The 24479-nt window shown below is 36.5% G+C and overlaps 1 protein-coding gene across 3 annotated transcripts in view; it reads left to right on the forward strand.

Annotated features, from left to right (window-relative positions):
• Nucleotides 1-24479, forward strand: part of GAS2 (growth arrest specific 2) — an 87074-nt gene extending 62595 nt beyond the window's left edge. For all 3 annotated transcript variants that reach the window (XM_041400285.1, XM_041400287.1, XM_041400286.1), the window contains exon 8: nucleotides 23007-24479. In XM_041400285.1, coding sequence (XP_041256219.1) covers nucleotides 23007-23225 — 219 coding nt within the window. In that variant the 3' untranslated portion in view covers nucleotides 23226-24479. The remainder of the gene's footprint in view (nucleotides 1-23006) is intronic.

Below are 24479 nucleotides of genomic sequence, written 5' to 3' on the forward strand. Positions count from 1 at the left end.
AGACAGGAGTAGCCAGGGCCTTTTGGCTTGGCAACCAACTGATGGCTTCCTGGCCCTGTTCTTCTAGCGTGATTTTACATGGAGCATATCAATAGGTCACTTAAAGGCGGCCCAGCTAAGTCACAAAATTAGTTTCTATTTGAATTTTTTTTTTTTTTAACTGACACAGATATTTAACCTTTTGATACCATTTTGCTCTTGGTAACATTTAGCATGTTGCTTTCCCTAGAAGATATCTGAACTCAACTAAACTGGTATTGCTTTAGGTTCCAAAATACCTCCTGGTTTCCACCAAGGGAACACATAAAGAATTGTTGAAGCAGTTATTCTTTTTATAGCTCAGGTTTCGCTTCCCATATCAGACGTGAGAAACATGTTGCCATTAGCTAGCCTATTATAAGCCCAGTTAAACTAATATAGCTCACTTCTTTTCGGACACTGTCGTTGAAGATAATACTTAAATACTGTTTTGAACAATAAATTGAATTCTTTATATAATAGGGTTTAAAAATTCCTAACCTAAAACGTTTCCCAGTCAAAATGTATATGTTTTAAATGTATTTTAGATATTTTGAATTTTTATTTTAATTTTTCTTTTTACATGTATTTCTATTGTGTCTAAGGTGTAGAACCATGGTAGTATTCAGAATTCTTTTTAGAACCTTCAAACCCAACTCACATAAATCAAGTAAAATGGTAGGCTGCAAAAAACTCAGTTTTTCAGAAATTTCAGTGGTGTTCTTGCCTCCCTCCTTCTCTTTAGTCTTTGCTAGAGTGGTGGAATTTTTTTTTTTCCTGTTTTGTTTTTAAATTTAATATAGTGTTTGCAAAAGATACTATAGAAAGTTCTACTTAACAATTCTTAGCAATTCTGGACATAAACCCAGATTTTGAAGGAGGCCATGAAAACCTGGTCTGTGTGTAGTGATAATTGTGTATAATTTTGTTAGATTCAGCTATAATATAGCGAATTTACTCAGCGTTACAGTCTTACTGGCCTAATTTTAAAACACATTTCCAGCTTAGGAAAAGAAATAGCAAAGGGGATGTGGTTTTTGTTCAGGGTTTTTTTAATTAGCTATTATCATTTTAGTATTCAGTCTTGACCTAGCCCCGAGTCCCTTTCAAACAACACCAAAAAAATTAAATCTCTGAGAAGTAAAGCTGATTCTCAGTGCTTCAGGAAATCCCATCAGTACAAAAAAAGTATTGAGGGCAAATAAGCAAACAGTGCTTTTGGAGTATCCCAGTATATACGGAATAGTAGGGCAAAGGCTTTTTTCTTAAATGTGCAAGGCATCCACATCCCTTCTTTCAGACTGGTGAAAAGCAATATGTCTGTAACATACTGACAAGGCTTGTGATGGTGCTTCTCTAACTCTGTCTGTTCTCTACTCTTGTTTCCATTTAGTCCAAAAACTGGCCTGAGGTTTGAGCCAGAGGAGATGCCTTAAAGCTCAAAGCTTTGTCCTATATACCATGGTGGCTGTGGCATGAAATCTTTGCTGTAGGAAATACGGAGATCATGTGTTTGATGCAGGTCTGGCAGTGTGTATATATGTATATCTAAAAGGTTCCTCAATGAGTATTTTTTGAAGCCAGGACTCTGGCTGTATTTGACTTCAAGCCATCAAGTAATTTTTTGCAGATTCAAGTGAATATGAATGTATCAACATTTAATACTTCAGGAATTTTTATGTAATATTCCCTTTTTGCTAATATTGAAGTAAAGAGTCCAGTTCAAAAACTAAGAGTATCCTGATGATGAAAGATTATATTGATGTGAAAATAGGCATAATTACATTTTACACTGTGATCTTCACATTCATGTTTCTTTAACTGTTTAAAATTCATAATAACTGCTCAGGAGGTACTTTGAGATGAAAGTTACCTGGAAAGAATTTCTCAGCACTGGTGCTTAGCATTAGCAAAGAATGTCTAAGGGAAAGATCTCTGTAGCTTTATCTCTGTTTACAGCTACTGCTTGGGGCTATCCATGATGCAATTAGAACTAAAAGTCTTGTCCTAACAATTAGTTTTCACTTTCAAGATTAACATAATAACAAAAACTGTTTAAAAACCAAAGCCTTTTGAGAACAAAAGCTAATTCTAACTTAATAGTTTCTGTCTGAAGAAGCTTTGTTTTACAACAGACAGTCACTTTGCTTTATTCATAACAGAGAAGTGGAAAAAATGTTATGAAAATCTATTGTGATCTACCAACTAAACACATATGTTTGCATTTAGCAACTCTTGTGTGCTTTACACCCCATCTTACCTGTGCACAGGGTACCTCATGTATTTTATGTGAGTGTGTTTGTGTGTGCACATAGTTATACATGGGTGTGCACAAAGGCACATGTGCCACACTACTATCTGTGAAACCTAGTCTTTTGACTAAAAATTTAAAAATTTTAGGTGATGTCAACTCAAAATACATCAAGGAGAGTTAATATGTTAACTGGGTAATTTTTAGACATCCAAGTGAATTAAAAGCGAGAACTGTACCGTTTAAGTATGGCAAATGCAAGAAGGAAATGTTGATTTAACCTTCTCTATTTTGGCCCTGAGTTTGAAATATTTATGTCTGCATGCTAATTTTTAATCTAGTCAAACTGTTTTACAGAACAAATGCGCTACAATGAAAAGTATCTATTAAACTGCATATTGGGAGAGACACTGTGAAGACAAAGATCAGTGCACAAAGATTCTGTAGAAATTACTTTCCTCAGTGCCAGTTGGGAAACTGGTTCCTCAATAAAAATTGAATAAGGCTTAAAGATTTAACAGACCTGTAGACAGTCAACTGAAATTTTTAGAAACTGCAACAGTGGTTCCTAGTCAGGTCTGTGTTTAGAATATAGAAGTAGATAAAATTTTGGACACACAAGGTTTGTTAAATGTTCAGATGGAGCATGCAGCCTCCTCTGTGATAACCTGAAAACAGGAGGAGAGGTAAGGTTAAAAAAGAAATCTTGCCTTCTCATGGATTAAGATATGGCCAGGGCACACCATGCAGGTGTGGAACAGAGGAAGCACTGTCTAGTGTGCAGTTCAGATGTAGCAGCAATGAACAACAGACAATATTTGAGAAGGCATTTCAGTCAAGAATGTTTCCATTGCTTTTTCAGGCTTTACCAAAGCATCGCCTGATCCTCTTATCAAAGGAAAAATCTATTATTCTGGCAAGAATTAAAAAGTACATCTCTGAAAGAAGTGAAATCTAAGGATGAAGTATTGAAGGATGCAAGAAAACTTGTATATTTGATTCATACATACTGGATTTGTCTAAACGTAGCTCTTCTTTTTGTTACATTTTTAAAAACGAGTTTTACATAATTCTTGCTATCGCAGTCATGATTTAAAAGCATACATGCAATAGAAGTACTGCTTCTGTTCCTACTATGTGTGCTCACTCTGCCTTCCTGTCCTGAAATACAGGACTAAATGTTATAAAATTTATTCATGCTTCTGAGTAAGTGAAAAGTGGTTTGTGTTCTCTAAGATGAGAGTCAACATAGAGCCTAGCTATGCACAAATGAGCACTGAGGAAAACACCTTTGCCAGGAATCAGTTCTAAATCAGAAACAAGTTTACATATTAAAAGGGAAAGGATAGAAACTCTGGGCTACTCTGTTAGAGTAATCAGTGTCTTTTTGGCAACTAGCACATTTTCCCTTTCCAAGATCTTTGCCAGAACCTAGAACGATGTTTCTTCTGGTATTTGCAGAAAGATATAAAACTGATGAGTGCAAAGAGATCCAGCATGCTAGAATATATACAACAGGGAATTTCCATGTGACTGAATTGAAGTGCTGTCAGGTTACAGCTAGCAGCTATCAAAACTAAACTGAATTACTAATACTAACTTTAAATAATTCATTCCTGTGTCAAGAGAGTTACCAGAGTCCTAAAATTATTAAATACCCCACAGAAAAATAGCACAATATGAAAAATCTGTGCATTCTTTAAATCTGATTCTCCTTTTAACCCCATCAATTTTTTTATCTTTAAAATTTCATGCCAAGGAAGTGTGGTTTTTTGGTAACATTTACTGCACTTTAAATGGATTTCAGGGCTTGGCACCTGGTCAGCCCCTCACAAGTGTCATGAAAGTACAGTAAACTCCTGGAAAGCATTCCAAAGATAAACTTGGAATTATACAGAACAAAAGTGATAGTATTACCATGATTTTTTCCTGGATCTCTCTCATGGAAAAGTGAGGATTATGAACAAAGTTAGTATCAAATATGCTGTCAAAGTAGGGCTGTGGGGAAAAAGAACATCAATATTTTGTCTTTTATTGCCCAAATTTACCTAACTGGCAGTTTTGTGTCCATGTAAAATATCTTGTCTTGTGTCAAAGCAGTTAAAAATTCAACATTAACACACCAAACTACATGAGACTGATTTCAGCTGAAATTTATTTTGTGCTAAACAGTTTAGAATAAAAGCCTGAATAAAAAAAAAAAATTCTGAATTGATTTATATGTGTACAGTTTAGGGCATAAGTAAGATTTATTAATGTGGCTGAGAAATAAAATAGTTCTAATTTGTATGTTATGTTCAGTATTAATGGAGTAATAGTGTAAGGATATACACATAGATCTGGTAAGGAGATTCAAAAAATGGGTGTAATGACTGTGGCAAAATAGGGATGTGTATAAAATGAAACAGTGAACTTCAATACGTGAAAGTCATACATTTTTTAAGCTGAAATGCCAATCCTTAATTTCTCTATGGCAATACAATTACAGAGCAAACCCATTTTAAGTTCAAATATATTAGAAATTTGCTTCAAGATGATGGCAAGTGCTAATCTGGGCCCAAAAAGAAAAGAAAAAGATGTAGCGAGAAAAGTTGCTATCAGTGAAATATCATGCAGCCATGTTGTTATATGTTAACTTCTGCTCATGCTCGCCTCATAAATGCAACTAATTCACCTCTGACTTGCATTTGGATGGCTATTTTTAGAAGCTGGGAGAATGACCAGTTGTGGATTTCCTGCTTCCACATTGCAGCAAGGGTAAATTGTGTCCACTTAGTATGCTAGTTTAAATTTTCCAGACATTTGTACTCTTCTGCAGTTGATGTACTTGGTATCTAATTCCCAATATTATTTATACTCTGGTCAAATTTGGCCCAAAGACTTCCATGCTAGTCAACTCACTTGAGATATGGTAGATTTGAAATATGTGAAATACTACACATGGCATTGGATTAGATTTGACTACCTAGCCAAATATATATGTGTATTTGGATCTGTAGTCAAAACCAATGACTGCAGTCTTGGATAAATAGTTTGCGATCTGCAATATCTTAATTTTATTTAAAGTTTTTCATTCCATTCAGATGATTTTCACTTTTTAAAAACACATTAGTATAGCTTTGGTTCATTACTGACAATGCTGGTTTCATAGATTTGCAGTGACATAATTTCATTCCAACTCTGTAACATCATGCCCCACAGACTCACACTGACATCATTTTGAAAACTTTGAGAGAATGCTTTGTACTATTTAAAGAAAATTAAGCCTAAGGATAAACATTATTGAAATTATGCCACCCTTTTCTCCCTTCATAACCCGGTGTAAATTAGAAGGCATTTTAATGAAACCCATGGAGTTAAATAAATTTATTGCAGACCTACTCATTTAAAAGAATAACCTCTAGTCTAAATTCAAGCAAGAATCTAATAAAACAATCTGCCTCTAGATACTTTCCAAATGTAATTTTCTTGCTTATGCATGCAGCTCTGTTGATTTAAAAACCAGGGGATGGAGGTAGGAGACAGTTTCCAGATTTCTGTGTAACTGTTTTCATCATTTTGGTGTTGCCCTTAACTGTTCGTATATAAGACTGGAAAACATACCTTGAGACTATTGTGTTCTTTGCCTATTTGATTTTATCTAAAAGCACATGGACTAAGGTTTCCAGCATAACTAGGAATCATAAAACAGAAGGAGTCTGAGGCACTGTGTAGGCAGCCAACCAGAATCATGGGGTATCTGTGCTTTGCATAGGTCTTCTGAAGTACCTTACAGAGTCCTGACAGTTCTCGTGAATACAATTGGTATTGGTTGAAGGAATATTATCTGAATATTGCCAGCTCACTGATATTTTTCTCTGAAAAAATTTCCCATTTTTCCAAAATAATTTTCCCATGAAAGCTGCTCCTCTTCCAGTAGTAGGTCAATGGAAGCAGTGATACTGCAGGCTAGAGTTGGCTGGCAGTGTATGCACTTCTTGGGACCTTGGGTTTCTCAGATATTTTCTTCAATTCACATGAAACTATAAAGATTGCTTCCATTTGTAATGTACCCTATATGTAAAGGCAAATTGAGCTGGAAGTTTGCCACAGTGAGAATATAGTGTTATTAAAAGATATAAGGGTAAAGTAATATTTTTTTTTTTTTTTTTTTTTGTGAATTGACGTTAGAGTGAGGCCAAAGGACAATGTTAGCAGAGACTTGCTGGCTCTCAGGGCTGTGGTGAGGAGAAAATGGGACAAAGAGTGAAATATAATATACGAGTGATGCGTTTTTCAAAGATAACTGCTCTACAAGTAAAAAGAAATGTTAATTTCTCTCTGTTCACAAGACATACAACAAATAACAGAGCAAATACAGACTTATACTCTTTATTACCTTTAATCTTAATTGTTGGTCAGCTCATGTTTTTAACCTTACCATGGTCCACCTACAGGCTTATGAAAGTACAGTGTTACGAATCTAGGAGAGCATTTTCCAAAAGAAGGCCATCAAGTTGAATGAAGCTGTAGAAGTGGAATTGTATAAATATTGGGGGGGGGCAGGAGGGAGGGGGAATATTTTTCTTTTCTGAAGTCTTCTGCCCATTATTTGTTCTTCTGTCCATGTACTCTTCCTTCTTTACAGTATACATTATATAGTCCAGGATAAAGAAAGAGTGGCATTGGTCCAGCATCCAGAGTTCCTTACTGCTTGTTGTACATAGGAAGGGTGGTAGGTGCAACTCATCAAGGGAAGGAGGTGGAGTCTGGAGTGGTGGAAACCTAGGAACTCAGAACAGAGTCTTAGTGGGAGGAGATGGGATTACAGCTACTGCTGCACCTACACAATGAGCAGAAGCAACTGAAGGCTAAGCCCTCACACCATGGTCCAGAACCTACTGGAAGAGAGTCAGACTAGAAAATCTCTTCAGTCTAATGGGAATTAATTTACATTTCTGTAGAACTAGACTGTAACTTAGGTTTTGGGCAAATTTACCAAATTACTTTTAGGAATGTGAATTAGCAGCTACTACTACTCCACAACAAATGTTCCTATGCAGTGTTTCATCTTAATGTAAATGTTAAGCAATAGCTTCGACTGGACTGATACTAAAATTGTACTGCATCTCTTTGAGGAATATTCTGGCCTCAGAATACAAGACAGCTAGGAGATTGGAACAGGAACAGCTCCCTGTTTTCTCCTTGCCATTCTGGAGTACTGGATTGCCATGGGGCACTTGTAAAAATAAGGTTTGCACTCCTCTCTGTTTCGATGCTCGTTCCTTTGTGCTTCTATTCCTTAGGAGGTTTTAATTTTCTCTCACCTGTAATCCAGGGAGCAGACTTCCATGAAGCTTGTCGGTTAGGTTATGGAAAGTACAGGAAATATCCTGTAGAGGAAAGATGGAGGAAGAGTAGGTGGATTAAATTACTGAAGTATAACCCATGCTTGAAAACAGTAGATTTATCTCAATTTATTTATTAATTGGTGATGCTATTAGAAGAGAGTCTTGTAAGCAATATCCTCAGTATAGCCACATTTTAATGAGTCTTTTTGTAGAGGATAGTTTAAATAATAGTTTCCTTCTGAAGGACCATATTGTTAAATATATTTACGATGATTAGACAATAGAATGTGATTTTGAATTAGTCAGAAATAAAGGCTGGATGAATTTATTTACATGTCTCTTCTAGGATTGCTAAGCAACCAAGGACAAATGGCTTTATGTCTGGCTAGTACATTGTATTGCTTTAAAAAGCTTTTTAAAAGAACATTCATTCTTTGGCACAGGGATAAACTGATTGTAAGCATATTATAGCTTCTCTTGGATAACTTCTGGATTTTATGACATGATCTCCACAGGCCAGTGTAGTCATATGAATGAAACTTCCCCAGTTTTACATGGCTCACTTTAAATTAAACTTCATAACTACCATCATTGCCATGCATCATGTTGGTGGTATTCTTTTATGTTTGTTTCTTTATTTTTATATGTTTGTTTTAATAAGCTGCAGTCACAGTAAGGCAGGGGCTAGTACACATTGAAATTGTGTACTATAAATTCTTCATCTTCAGGAACATATAGACAGCTCTATATTTTGAGTGTGGACCAATTTCATCTGCAAACATTCAGTGTGGAGTTATGTTATGCATATGCTAAATCTTAAAAACTCCTAACTTCAAATATAGCTACCCTCTGACTGGTTTTATCTCAATTATCAGAAACTGTACTTTTTAATGTTGATATTTTGTCCACATATATTCACAGTTCCTACCTTTGACTAGCCAGCAAGCCTGTACACAGATGAACTGGAACAAGTAAGTCTTGTTATGCCAAGCCTAGAGACTTGAAGTATAGAATTACAATATATTTACTTGCTGAAGTCATGTGAAAATATGTCTTTAGAGCTTATAATTAAACCTACATCTCATAAATTTCAGGAAGTGAAATAGTATTATAGTCATTACATATTATTTTCTATTATGGGTTGGATCAGACACCTCAGCACTTGCCATTCCTGAAAGTGATACCATGAAGAAATAAAAAGCCTGAGTAGTAAAGGCATTATTGAACTTTTTTATGCAAAAATATGTAGGCAGTTTCTCCATCTGAAAGTGTCCAGAAAATGTCCAGAAAAATTCAAATCTTTCTGGTATTCTTTTGTTGGGACCCTCAGTTTAAAACTATTGAATTTTCTTTTGCTTGCTTGATAGTGCCAAACCAAATGAGGGAGCTGCTAATCCTGAATAAATTCATAGAAGGCAGAAAACGATCTAAAAGTTAAAGTATTTGTGACACTGACTAGTCATGCAGAAGATTCCCTACAGTGTCACATATTTTTTAGTTCTTCCTAAAGATTAATCTGCAAGCATAAAATACATGGTATTCACTTCTTTGTTAAGGTATCCAGAAATGTTTCATTTTTATTAGTTTTTATTGCATGAGGAAATGAAAAAGTGCTACCTATCCTTTTTGAGATCTTCATTTCTCTGGAGCATACTTTTTTATTCCTATTTCTCATGCTTGTAATTGATTGTGATGTTTGCCTGCCTCCTTGTGATTTTCCTTATTACTGCAGTCCTGACATGAAGTGTTTGATGGTTTTGGCTTTGTGGAGGTTTATTGATTTTTTTTGAATTGAATTGCGTTGACTCTAGATATGCCATTTGTTTATTATTTATTTGCTTGTTTGATTTTGTTTGGTTTTTTTTTTTTTTTTGGACTTCACATGTTAAACTGAAATTCTGTGGTCAATTTGAGGATGTTGGGTAAATCGAAATACCTTAAACATAATTTTAAAGTTTACGGGTCATGATTTTAACCACTAAAGGACTGGCAGAGTCTTTATTTCAACAGGGGGCAAAAGTTGGTGATCTGGGGAAAATGGCCAACAATCACTTTTGTGACAAATATTACAAAGATCACAACTACAGGGAAGGTATCATTGGGTTTGCTGTACTGGTATCCCAGAGGATGGGAATGCGTAATAAAAGAAGCAAGTAAGCATTTTAACTCCAGTTACTGCATTAATCTTGCATACACTTGAAAGCTGCTTTTTGAAGCAATTTGGAAGGTTAAAAAAAAAAATCCAGACAGGGAAACACATAGATTGCTGTGGTTGGATGTATGTGGTAACTGAAATCAGTCTGTGCTGGACTTAAAACACCTGCCACTTACCACTGGCACATTGCTTCCAGAGGCAGTCAGTGAGAAGAATGCTGTAGATGAAGATGGGCAGTTTTTTGTTTAGTTGCAGGAGGTACTTTCTTTTATTTGGCTGTTTTGAGGCAGAAAATTAGAAGAGACAGAATGAGTCTTGATAAAATAGCTAGAGAACAGATGGCACTTCAGGATTCGTAAGAACATTTTCATGTACTTCTGCAATCCTATAACACGAGCGTGTTCACATGCAACCCACGCACATTTGCATGATGAAACCCTAGATTAGCTGAATTCAGTGGCAAAATCTAAATAGATGATCACTCTGCATGAATACACTCTGTAAGTGACTCAACAGCCTTAAAGGAATATAACTTAGGAGAATCTTGATAGTCTCAGTAAAATTTATTCCTTTCTGTATTCAGTGGGGTTTCTAATTTAAATTTGTGAACAGTTTATAGATAGAACTCATATTTTTATTTTCTATTAAATTCTGCCTCTAACTTATTCTGAATAGTATCTTACTGCTCTAAAACATTATATTAGAGGTATTTCTTGAGGGCTAAAAACTTAGTTGACTTTAGAAAGTGAGAGAGAATTGTCTCTAGCTGTTTGGGTTTCTTTAAGAGAAACTTTTCAGGGCCCCAAATGCTAATAGAAAGATTAATCATTGCAATTAAGAAAATTAGTTGTTTGTTTGGGTTTTTATTCAAAGGTAAGAGTAAAGTCTTTTTCTTCTTATTAAGAAATCTGTCATAAATTTATTTTAGCAGCCTCATGCTAATGTTTTTTAATTTTTTTTCTTAAATACAGTCTTCCCCTACCCCTATTATTTGATTTTAGTACATATGGTTTTCCATAACTCCATCCAGACATACCATTTGCAAGTTGACACTTTCACTTACTCTCATAAACTCTGTCTGATTTCTTTTTATGTATTTCATCTGCTTGCCATATCATCTCTTCTGCTGAGTGTTGCATAAAATATTTCTTATGAGTCAGTGTTGCAGCTAAGAGTAACTAGATTTCTGCTCAATATCACACATTTCAGTTGATAGGGACAAGGTCCTCCTTGTGGTTGGCCCAGACATATGTGTCTAGAGAGTAAGAAACAAAGAAGTGTCACCTTAATTGCCCTCAGAGCTCAATGCGCCAGATGTCACCCAAGGTGCTTGGAAGTGCACAGCCCCTTTACTTGCAAATACCATTCTGAACATGAATCCCATGTCTAAATAATTTTCCTTGGCACTATTAATTTTTGTCCAAGGCATAAATGCCTTCACTTGTCATAAATACACTTGTTCTTAATGAACAGGAATTGTGTTTATTTCTGCGTCTGTGTTATTTCTTGCACACAGAGTGCTCACCTATGCTGGATGCTGTTTTCAAACAGTAAAGCAAGATCTAGTGGTAGACATGAAACATATGCTATTTCCAAATTCTATAAAATAGTTTCAGATAGAAGCCAAATGTAAGGTTTGAGGGAAAATTAAATCAAGAATAAGAATTTCAAATGTCCAAACTGTCATGTTATTTTTATCAGAACAAAAATGTATCTCAGTTTCAGTTAGTTAGGCAGGAATACTTGGAATAATTATTTCAATGAGCCTGCTATTGTCTGGAAACAGAAATAAGCAGTTTCATTGAGTGCAGTATCTTTGCTATAGTCAGTCCCAATGCCTTCCCTTTGTAGAACTGTTAATTCCAGAGGTCAATAGCTGTCTGTGCCATACAGGATTTACCTGGCTGTGGTTTCAACCGCTAAAACAATTCCTGGCTGCTTCAGGTATACAAATAGCTGAACTCCTGAACATAGTGGGGTTTTTTTGCCATTATACCAAGCATATTGACTTCATCTCTTGCCATACACAAATAGATGAAGGGTGTTGAGTTTTTGCAATGTGAAAAGGGAAAAAATTCCATTTCCTCACTTGCCCTGCAGAAGGAAAGATGTTATTTTATGGCTTCTAAGTATTTTTGATGATACATAGAATGACTGCAAAAATGCTCACCCTCAGACTGGGACTTCTACACTGATCAAAGGATTGTTCTTCAATGTCTCAGGCTTCATGAGGTCTTTCCATTCACTTCACTGTGCAAGTGGATCTTTCTTTGTTCCTATCCTATTCCTGTAAATTTCTCAGTTTCCCAGGCACAGCTTTCCATATGGGTCTTTGCAAATACCTCAGGTCCTGAGGTCAGGTATCATGTGCAATTTTCTTTATCACTGAAACTGTGGAACAATCTCTACTATCTCTTCAGCAGACTGTGTATCAACTAAAAATCACCGCTGTGCTGGATCCCATACTTTATGAGACAATATTGACAGTCCCACTTCCAGTTTGTCCTTTCAGTCTTTTAAGTTGTAATTACTGTGAGTTGCCCTGAGATTTCCCTCTCTATCTTTCATTATCCCATGTGCTACATCAGTTCAGGATTTCAGTGGACTGCCAGATTCTTGCTTACTCTTAGATGCCTGCTGGAAAGAAACTTTCTTTCCCTTGTCTCTTGGTCTGAGACAATTTAATGGAGAGCATTCTGGAATGAGTTGTCTCCCTTTAAGAGTTCATACAATCCCTTTCCATTAATAAGGCATGAATATGAGTAGAACAAAGTGAAAAAAACCCACAAAAATTTATTAACAAACAGAATGCAGCAGGCAGGAGAGGGAAAAAAAAAAAAAAAAAAAAAAAAAGTAACCCACTGCTAGTTACTAACCTGCTAGACCTCACAACACCGTGAGAACAAAGAGAGGCCCAAAATGCCACCCACCAGCAGCAGCCGCGCGGCTGAAGGACATGGCGGGGGATGACATCACACCCTTCACTTCTAAAATGGTGCCTCCCAAGCGACCGTGTGCCCCAGGAACAAAAGACCGGATGGTGACAGCCCCTTCTGGGAAGGCAGGAGCCACAGGGCAGCTCTAGAGGCAGGCCGGCTCATGTGGGCCCACGCGCTGCTGCGCCATCGCAGTGCTGGGGCGGCAGCAGGAGGACCAGGCCGCTGGGGGACACGGCCTGGCCTGGCCCCAGCGCCTCACTTGGTTTTTTTTTTCACTGCTGGCAGAGTTTGCAAAGTTCCCTTCGAAACAGTTTCTAACTGTGGAATGCGCTTTATACAAACGGCTACAGTTGGAAACCCCAAGCTGCCACAAAAGGGCGAGAGCGCTGCTCCCATCTTCTCTCCTGGAGCAGGGTCACCAGCAGGGACATGCGGAACTCCCACAATGGAAGCTGAAACCCAATAACTACACTCTCTCCAAGCCAAAGGAAAAAAAAAAAATAAAGGAAAAAACCAAAACCTTTCCCTGAGCAAAGACCAAGCAGCCCATGAGCAAACACCACATGATGAAAACCAGCAAACTACCTGGGCAGGGAGATTTTGAAAATGCCCACGATCACAACCCCACATACACAAGGGTCCCAGATGCAGGGTGATCCCTTAAGTTTTAGCTTTCCTATTTTTCAGATTCTGTGCTGCCTAGCTGTGTAGTTCTGAGCTTCATATTAAGTGTTAGCAAGTTCTCTTCACAGGGTAGGCAGGCAAAATAATTCCTTTTAGCCTGGGGCCAAGGACAACTGTTACAAGTTTCAGGCCCAAGAACAGAGAAAGATAGATAACAAGGATGGGACTTCATAACCTGAAGCTATAATTGGACAATTAACTCCAATATGCTAACGGACCAAACCTTACAGAAGTGTGAGATCTGGTGACCAGTTCTCCATTTTGTGACCATTTTGGGTTCATCTGGGGTGTAGCCCTGGCCAGGCTCTTGTACTGCCCAAGGTGTTATCCATGAAGGCCTTTTAATAAACACCTACTTTACTCTTTAACTGTGTTCAGCCTCAAGGCATCAGGGTCTGAAAGAGACAGTAACAGTTTTTTGGCACAGATAGATAGAGTATGCAGTAACAGTATGAATCACGCCAGGACACCTTGGCTCTCAAATACTCCTGTCTCTAACATTCCAGTGGGTACTTCTAGGCCACCTGTTTGTTATCATTTTGCTCATCCCCACATCCTGTTTTCTACTTTCTTATTCTCTCACAACCCTGCTGTTGATGTTCTTCTTACAACCCACAACTGGCTGATCTTCAGTGATACCCTGCTAGATTTATAAGAGTACTGTTTTCAGCAATTGCTGTTGTCCCTTTAGGGAGGCTGTGGTGCTGTCCTAGTATGATGTTCTGCTGATACATCAAATAGAAGATTTTTCTGGTACATTGTTCCTGGTACCACTGCAAACATGCCATTTACCTGCTCTCTGCTATAAATGGAGGCTTGTGAAACTACTTATTTCTCTTAGATCACATAGGGCTTTAATAATTTAGCATCCTATTGATTTTTAGACACACTGTGTCTTCATGATATGTGTTTCCTAGCTTCTTTCAGACCTTTATAAACTCAGATGTAAGTAAGCCATCAGCTTTTCCACATCTGCACCTCTTCTGGGGAACTCTCTAGGAACAATTTACAAACTTTTTCCCCTTGATTGGGTTTCTGACCTGATTACATGCTAGTTTCCTGAGCTGTGGCTAAATCTAAGTCAGTTTTTGTTTTCATTTCATATTGCCGTGAGGCTTGGTGGAGATTTGCTTTCTGCACAAACTGAAAGAGTGGAGCAGGATTTAGCTCTGTGTAATGGTGAAAGGCACGGGGTTGATATACTTGGGAGCACTGTTCCCAGATTTTTAAACTGTTTTACAGGTTCCACTTGCCTTCCTGCTAGGAGTAATTTGCAATAATGTATGAATTATAAGTTGCTTAAGCATGTTTTAACATAACAAAGGTCATACCAACAAGGTACAGTAATATATGAAGTGTTTGTTTTTGAGCTACGGCAGTCTGATTTCAGTGGAATCACTAGCCACTTACTTTTCTGCCTGTCTTCAGCACAGATGTTTTCTATTCCCAGTTGTGTTACCAGCGCTGCACTGAAAACATGACATCTTGTATTAGCATTCTATAAGCACTGTAAAAAACAAGGTTTTTGACTGATAAGGTAGTTTAACAGCTTGGGTAATTATTGCAAAAACAAATTGGAAAGTCATAGGGTAGAAATCTCAAAGGAGGTCCTAATCTCTAAGGCACAAATGGAATATAAAAGGCTTGAAAGGAAACTGAGTCCCAAAAGACAAAGGCAGTCCAATTTTAACTGCGCTTTACTTACCTTTGTTTGCTTAAGTTTTTCAAAGAAAGGAGTGGTTTTGAAAATGGAGGCAGTTGCCAAATGGACAGTAATACCAGTTTAGAGAAAGGAGAAATCAAGACACAAGCAAAATGACTAATCAATTAAGTAAATATGAGTTAGGTGGAAGCAATTCACTTCCTATTCTAAATGACAACAGCTCTCTGCTATGTGTTTTAGTGAAATAAAACAGTTGATGATGTTATACATCTTTTCATAGAAATATCTGTGAGATGAAAAGGAGAACAAGAAGGCTGAAAGGAGTGGATTTAATTAACAAAGGATAAAGTGGTTAGGGTTTTAAAGCCTTTATTCTAGGGGCCTTTTCATAACAGAAAAAAAAATTCTTACTCATTTTAGCAAAAGGATTTGGCTCAGATTTCCAAAAAACATGACCCAAAATACATTTAGAAGGATTGGACTGCCCATTGACTTCAGTAGGAAGGAACTACATCACTCATTTCTTGAAAACGTGTAACTGGTTTCACTTAGAAAAGAAGTGCACCTGTTACTGAGTGAGCGTCCAGCAGCAAGGAGTAGATCTTCACTTTATTTATATATTTAAACATTTCCATCTCTATTTCAAAATGTACTACTAGGTTAAACTGTGAAACAATAGGTAATATCTATTTAATAATATAATACAATATTATATTACACTAACAAGTCATAGTACCTAATATTGTATTTTATAATGATACTTTAAGCTATCTCTTTACAAATCCTGAAGACTCAACTATGTAACAGAAAAAATGACAAAAATATGGGTAGGGAAGAAAATATAATGAAAACACACTTATAATTAAAAAATTCTGTCCTAGAATAGTGAGTGTTAGGGGTGTCAGTTGCCCACTAAATTTTATGAGTCCCTCATTATGTCTTAATTGAAGAGAGATGGCTTTTTTTGAAGAGTAAGTCTTCTTTGAAGATACAGTGGTATCTGTGATAGATCACAACAATAGTACTATCTCATTCTTAACTGCTGAAAAAAAACCCCCTCACTATTAGTGTGTCTGAAGCAGTTTGGAGTTGAATATGGAAAATGGTACAAAAACATGAAATTGAACCCTAAATTCTTCATTGGGCAGGTGAGGGATCTTGCCATATATTAACTTAAAGATGCCACCATATATAATATACTGCTCTGCTGCCATTCCTTCTTTTATATTTGGTACTCTTCTTATCATAATAGTTTTTGCCTAGGAGGATTACATGACATTTAGTACTCAGTACAGTTTTGCACAAAACCTCACTTACTTTTAACTTCAAAAGGATAAGGGTTTTCTTAAAACCACCATCTTCACTGTAGTTGACCCTCCTTAATGTCCTACATGCAGAGAGATGTCTGCAGTCCTCTTTGATAAATTTTGTTTGCAGAGTGAAGTGACAGCTAAATTTAGAAAATAAGAAAAGTGGATAATTACACCTGCCATTTTCTGCTTAATACTTTTAATGTTTAAATAGCCTTTTGGGTATTTACATATCTGAATGATTATTTAGACGCCTTTTGTGTTTGCATAAACAAAGTCTGTTTGTTCTTTTGATCTGAAGCAAAGGTTGTTTCAATTAATTAAGTGGATACCTGTTGATGTGTTTGATACAGCCCAAGATGTAACATTAAAATAAAATTCTCTATAATTCAGAAAGTATGTTAATTCTAAAACCTAACTGTAGCGTAGCTAGAAATATTGTGACAAGCAATTAACATATGTTCTTGACATATTTTTTTCAGTCCGAGCTTTTTTATGACATTTTTTTCCAACTAAGAGAGATTTGTTTAGTGTGATTTACAACTATAACTCCACAAAAATGAGAGGGAGATGTTAATCCAGAGAGCCATCTATTTTTCATGTCATTATCGTGGTGTCTGAAGAGAGAGGAAGTGCAGGGTATGTTATTGGGGTCTTGGAATGACAACACAGAGCTGGTCCTTAAACAAATCCATATGTAATGGCTGAGGTCGCATCATCTGGAACTTTTAAAACTAGAAGACATTTTTATACAAAGCATTTTTTTATAAATCTATATAAAGAGGGGAGCTAGGCAAAATGTGACTTAATGAGGGATGACAAGGGAAGATGAGAAGTGCATATTTCCTGGTTTTCAGGTGGAGCAAGACTTATTTTTACTTTTTTTTAGAATAATTTAGGTTGGAAGGGACTAATAAATTATCATCTGCAAAATATATATGAATAGACTGCAAATAGATTGCTTCAATATGGATGAATAATTAGTACCTGGAATTGGCTACATAATTTGCACTTTTTCAGATTTGTAGAGGTGAGGTTTAGTTTTAATCCCTTAGATATGCACTCAGGCACATAAGTGACTCCTTAAAAGTCTAAAATAAGCTTTATTGCTTTATTAGACTAAAACATTTCTCTAAGAAGACACAAATTCTATGACAAAAGGGGAATGAAAGCCAAGAGAGAGTGTAGTTGGAGGGAAGCTTTCTAGCTTTCCCACTGGAAGCTGATTTTCTTCCATATTCTGTTGGGAATTACTCCCATGATTCCTTGTGTGTAAGGGAGTCCTCTGTGTTTAAGAGCAGTACTGCTTTTTATAATATTTATGCTACAGTGTCTATAAACTTTTAAAAATAGGACTGTATGTAAATAGAACCTGGCTGATGATTAAATCAGGTCATACTTCAGGATTTTGCTATAAATTTTATGAGGAATTCTAGTGATGAAGTTGCATAATCTTTGCTAATGATATATTTTTAATGTCTGCATTTGGCTTTCAATCAAATAATCAGGAGCCTGTTGTACACCCCGGTGTTTTCAGGTCACTGAATTCTCAGAGAAGTAGAAAAACTTCATGTAGCAACAGTTACCTATAAATTTCTGAAAATTCGCATATCTGAATGAATTTAGAAAACTTCTAGTTTTATATAGTTTTAGTATAAATTACTTCTGTCACCTACTGTGGTGGTGTCCCCTTCTTGGCCAGCCCCCAGTCACCCTGTTTGAATGGACTATTAGCATGGACTGTTAGCAAAAACTTTTGCATGTTTCGGTGATTGTCAGGGATGTTGAGCCACTGTCATCAGAGTGTCTGGGAAAGCATACAGCTGGACAGACTTCTCTTCACGCTTCTGCACACAGACTTTTCTGCCAGTCTTCCAGAGTCTTTCTCAGGGCTTCACCAAGCTAGACCTGTTTCCACATTAAGTGATAAATGTCAGAATTTTCAGTGGCCACTTTCAAGAAGACCTGGTAACTGCCAAGCATTGGAACTTCTGGGGATTTTGATTTTTAACTTTGCTGGCCCTGTTTCCTGAAGCAGTAGTGTCTCAAGTCTGCAGATAATACTTTTTCATCTTCCATATAGATATGTGCATCAAATTCCAAGACTTCACCATTTGCCAGCGCCAAACATCACTTCTTCTCACAACTGGGAAGAGAAAGACTACAGTCTCTTATATGGAAGAGATGTCCTACTCCATGAAAATGTCCACATGAGCAGAATTATCCCTGCAGAATAATTTGTCATTACTTGACAATAACATATTCTAGATACAGGCCCAGAGACTCGCTGGGGCAGGCTAAAAGCCTAGATCTGAGTCCCATTCCTGGTCTGAGATTTGTATCCTGCTCTCACTTTGGTTTTTTTACTAAGAATGGTTAGTGAATGCTCAATACTGCTGAGATTTGAGAAAGTAATTTATTTTTCATAGACAGGAGGGTAGATCATCAAAAGTGGTATGGACCAGCTGGAGCAAAATGATTCCTAAATAACATCAGTGGGGGTTGCAGCAGAATCATCAGGTAGAGGTACCATATCTGAGGGTGTCTTGTATGTGGGTGGGTGGGTGTACCTTTCAGTGGAGGCAGCAAAGCCTTCAAGCTTGCTGTGGGCAGCAGTCTGATACAGTAATGCACATAAGTCTTCAGAACAGTGGTATTTCCTTAAGGTTGACCTGTGACGTTTCTGCGGATAATGTGGAATGTATTGATGTAGAAGCCCATTTCGTGTTGTTGTTCTGAACACCACTCAAAGAAGGATCCTTAAGTCCTTAAGATACAAGCACCAAGATACATCTACTGATGACAATAAGTCTAAGTGGCTTATATTCAGCAAAATTTAATTTCTCTTTAGCAATCTCATTAGTATTTCATTTTTGTGAGTGTGATTTTTTTTTTTTGCACAGCCACTGGTGTGATGTTCTGCATTATTTTGCCAAACACCTTCAAATTTTATAGTCAATATTCTCTTAGTGTGTAGCCTACACTGTTTCTGAAGATGGTCTAAAGTCATACCAGCTAACTCTGCCTTAGGTTGCTGCATTTATCTTCCAGAGCCCAGCCCAAGTTCCTTTTGAGTCAGCAGGGTTTTTGTGTTGGCTTTTGTAGTACTTGGATCAGATCTATAGTGTGTAATTCCTCCTTCTTCTTCCTCTCACCTTCTGAAATATTTTGTAAGAAAGTTATAATCAGAAGGGTGTCAGCATTGAGTCAGGAACAGGAATGAAGGTGACACACTCCATGCATTTTCAGAAGGCATAAAAGCTACTTTATTACAAAACTTCACACTTTTATAAGCAACATTGTTCACCCAGAACCTGATTGGTTCTTAATAACACCTGTCACCCCATTGGTTAATTAGGAACAACACCTCTTTGTAAATATCTTTCCATAACATCGTGTATAACATGTTCCACAAGTTCACAAACACCAGCTGCAGTGACTTAAGATAAGAATTGGTTTCATTCTTTCTCTGAGCTTTCTCACAACTTCCCCAGGACAATGCCTGTAAAAGTTATCTGTTTCTTTTTCTGACTAAACTGTCAGCATCCACAGAAGTGTAACTATATTGGGCCAGATTCGGCCGGATTTTTAGTTCCTGTAAAACAGAATAGTTCCTATAAAACAGAATAGGAATTTTTCAAGTCAGTTAAACGCTGCTTATTTAGATGAACTTACTGCCTTTACATACACCTAATATGTCTTTAATAAGGCATCAAACTCACCAAACTTAGGGTATGTGAAAACCATAACTGCCTAGACTATATTTTATACTGAAGCCAAAGTCCCATGCAATGACAGCTCAGTGTCACCTAACTTCTGTTAACTCTTTCCCTTGTTATCTCTGGATACAGCCTTGGCGCCTACGAAAACAGATCTATCATTTCTTTCTCTGTAATGCTATTTTCTGGTCCTCTGGTTTCTTATATCTGTTTGGTTCACTGTAGATTCAGTGACACATTCAAGAGAGAAGAGCTTTAGTGACAGCCACATTTCAGACACAACTGAAATAATGGAATTTATGGCAATCATAAACATATGTTGGATTTTATTTTCAGAAAGGATTTTCTTAGTTTTAGTTGGCTGGATAGCAGTGTGAAAATACATGTACGCCATGAATGTATTTAAATTGTTACTAATAAACTTTATTATTGCAGAATCCAACTTTTTTCTTCTCAGAGATCTCATGCAATTTAAAAGGTGAATTGGATGGAATATGAAATCTCAAAAGTTTCATCTCCAGCTGAAGTAATTTGGGGAGAAAACTGCTTTTTCAGTTAGAAAGTAGAGCAAGTTGTTGGTGTTTTTTTCCATGCTAAGAAGTTTTTCATACTTCTGTGGAGCTGGAACAATTCTAAAACTAGCAGAATTATTTTGGATTCATGCTGATGTTACTAACATCAAAATATGACTGTAGGAGTAAAATGGTGCATTTGTGACACAGCACATCATAAACTATGTCTCTTTAGGATGTCGGAAAACTCTGCCTGTAGAAAGCAAGCACTCAATGATTTTTATAATAGTAATAACACAAAAGATAAAGATCAAAGAGGGGAAAGACAAAAGATGTGCATTTAACCTAAGCATCAGGAAATAGTGTGTTTAGAGTGTGTTTGCACAGTAGTCAGCAAGGGAAATTCAACCAAATACACTTTTTGCTAACTTTGCATCTTAATCAAAAGCCCAGCTCCCACCTCTTCTTGGAACGTGAATGCCCCTATGATAATATAGGGAAGCTGAAATTCAGGCACAATCAACCCCTCCCCACCCCATGTTGTATTGCATCAGTTTGGCTTGTTTTAATGTTAAAAGTTTTTGGGGCACTTCTCAAAAGCTTTTTAAGGCATTCAAAGAGAAGAAAGTTGCTAAATAAAATTCCCTAGACTCTGTTAAGGATCTGTCTCCATTTGAACTTCAATTTTCAAACTTGATGCAAAAACCGTTTGCTTCTTTCATGATACATTGTCCAGACTAAAGGCATGATTCAGATCTCACATCCTTGTCAGCTCAAATCAAAGTCTTGAAACTAAAATACAAACCTTGAGAGAAAAAGTCTGATTCTGTTCTGACTCCCATAAATCTAGAGAAAAACCTCATTCGTATACAGGAATTGTAAAACAAAAACTCACACAACCCAGAGCAACAGCGCAGACTCAACAGCTGGGAGATACTCATTGGACTGAGGGTGCTTGAGCACCTCTTTGCGACGGATCAGAAGTAACTTTATTTTTCAGTATCCATAATTGATTGCACATTGTGTTTTACATAAAAACATTTTGGTTTTTATGTAAACACTTCCTTGTGTAGCAGTGTTTTAAATGAAAACTGTCAAATGAGAATCCATCTGCAGCTGATTATTCTAATGAAGAGTTCTATTCCTTATGAATGTAACCTGATTTTCAAACTTCAGTAAGTTGTACAGCTGGCCATGCTTTCTTCACTCCAGATGAATCTGTCTCCTTATGTCACAGAATTCAAATAGGCTGAGGTGAGGGTTGTTTTTTTGTTTTTTTTTTTTTTTTAAGTTAATTTTTTGCCTTATATTATGTGTGATTTTGTTTGATTGAGGATGTTTCCTGTTTTGTTGGCTATGCTGTGTTACAAAAGGTTTACATGCCATCTAAGTCTCAACTGCAAATACTGCCAGCCCTTCAGGGAGTTTTGGACATGTTGATACAGGCATCACTGCCACACATCCAAATTCAAAAACCCAGACTGTGTCAAAGGTCTTATTATGACACATTTTACCAGACCAGTTTTTAATTTCTGGTATTACAGCTAAATGTTGTTTACCCTTTCATGAGATACCATGATCAAAGCATTTTTCAATGTGGTATTCATGTTGGTTATAAAATATCCCGATAAAATAAAGAATGTACTGCTTTATGATACCTCACCAGTATTTATTTTGCTGTTCTGCATGGAGAAAAAAAAGGAAGAAATTACTAAAATCACCAACTGAATTCCAGGGTAGGCAAGGGAGAAGGTACACTGGCACTTGCAGAAAAATTTTATTTGAATTTAGTCAGAAAATTCAGGTGTTTCCAAACCCAGATAAATTACTTCTGATGTACCTCATTGGATTATTTTAATTACAGCATTAAACGATTTTATTAGAATGTATTGTCAACAAGACTTAATTGTTAAAATAAATGCAACTTCATTTTCTTAAATATTTTTTTTCTCTTAAATTTTTCAGAGATAGAGGAAATTGTTTTGGTTGTTTGCCCTTCGCTACTCCTGTAAAGAACAGCCAGTTCCAATTCAATATAAAATGGTGTCTTTACTAATATATTTTTAAAAAGTAATCTTTAAGTATTCATGTTACCTGACGTATTTCTACTAAACACATGAAGAACAGAAAGACTCCATGCTATAGGACTAGAACATGTAGTGTTTATTTAAATAAAATATGAAAATCTTTAGTTTAAAATACCAGCTCATTTTCTTACAGTTTTTTTTTTTTAATTTACTTTTAAACTGCAAATCAAACCACTCTACTATTTCTTTTCATTTCCTTTCCTTTTATGTACTACCATCACATGTTTTTTGGCTTTCAATTAAAGTAAGCAGGTTTTTACAGCAAAAAAAGTATGATTTCTTTGTGAACGGTTGCCTCTCAAGAGTGTTTTTGTTTTTTCCCGCCTATGTAATTTCAGATGCTGCACAACAAACACGTGATGGTTCGTGTTGGAGGAGGCTGGGAGACTTTTGCAGGTTACTTACTGAAGCACGACCCATGCCGAATGCTTCAGATCTCCCGAGTAGATGGGAAAACATCTCCAATCCAGAGCAAGTCTCCAAACATCAGGGACATGAATCCAGACAATTATCTGGTTGTTTCTGCCCATTACAAAACCAAGAAGGAAATTAAGTGAAATAAGCTTCTCATGTGAGTGGGACTTGGTGTATGTAGGTCCAAATTATTCTCTCATGTGTAGTGAATTTAGTTAATGCTTTTAAAAGGACTTTGGAAAATTTAACACAGACTGGAAATGACACCCCATTTTGAAGATCTTTGAATTTAGAACTATTTATTTCTAGTACTGTATCTTTTATAGCAACTTACCCTTGATAGGCAAATTACTACAATCGGATAATAAACAGACATATCTTTTTAGCCAAATTATTACTCTTTATTATGTGAATGTATACTTAGAGCTACATAAAGGAGTGGATCCTGTTAATGGAAGAAAATACACAATGAAATATATTTGTACCAAAATCTTACTACTTTGAATCCCTGACTGTTAGTCTAGTTGAAATATATATATGCAGGTGGAAAATGGGTATTTGGAGAAATTATTGGTAATGTCTCTTGAAATGAAATAAAAATTGACTATTTGTATGTTTTGCAATCTTTTCTTAATTAGTAGAATATAATGGCTTATTGCATGCCAAACAACTTCTCAAAGCCATTACTTAAAAGAAAAAGCCCAAGAAACCCCTTGACACCATTTTACTATTTAGAGCTGAAGACAACGCTGAGTGTTCGATCTGTGTGTAGATCCTTTCTGTCTTTCACCAAGCTGCCCGGTATGGAAGCATGGGGACGTGGGGAGAGTGCCCCTTGCTGTGTCACACAGCAGAGCTGCTTGGTCACACCAGGTGATGTTCTGCAGCCCAGAAGGGAAGCACTCACAGTGCACAGCCCTCAACCCAGGGAGGAGCTTCAGAAAATGCAGGTCCCTCTGGAGTGAAAAAACACGGCTCTGTTCTTGGATATGAGCTTTTCCTTCCCCTTCTTTTTAATGTTGTTGGTTATTGTTAAATGTGAAATATTCATTACCCTGTAAATAGAGTGATTCACATTCTCATAAATCATTCACACACCTCTAATATAGCTAAAGGTGTATGTGGGCTTAGTTCATTATTTTGGCTACTTTTCTATGTTTATATTTGGTAATTTATGTGCCTTATAACATCCTAGAAAAATCATTTTATAGGATTGTTTCACTGACTGTATAAATTTTAAAATGAAATAAAATTTTTAAAATACTCATACATTTTGAATTTCTTATTATTTGTAATCATTCATCTCTACTTTGCTGCTACTGACTGGATGCCTACAATGCACAACACTACTTGCTGCCCTAATAATGAGCTGCACAAAGAAAGGGGCAAACAGATAT

Source organism: Onychostruthus taczanowskii, unplaced genomic scaffold (assembly GCF_017590055.1).
Source record: "Onychostruthus taczanowskii isolate IOZ18803 unplaced genomic scaffold, ASM1759005v1 scaffold177, whole genome shotgun sequence".
NCBI classification, from domain to species: Eukaryota; Metazoa; Chordata; class Aves; order Passeriformes; family Passeridae; genus Onychostruthus; species Onychostruthus taczanowskii.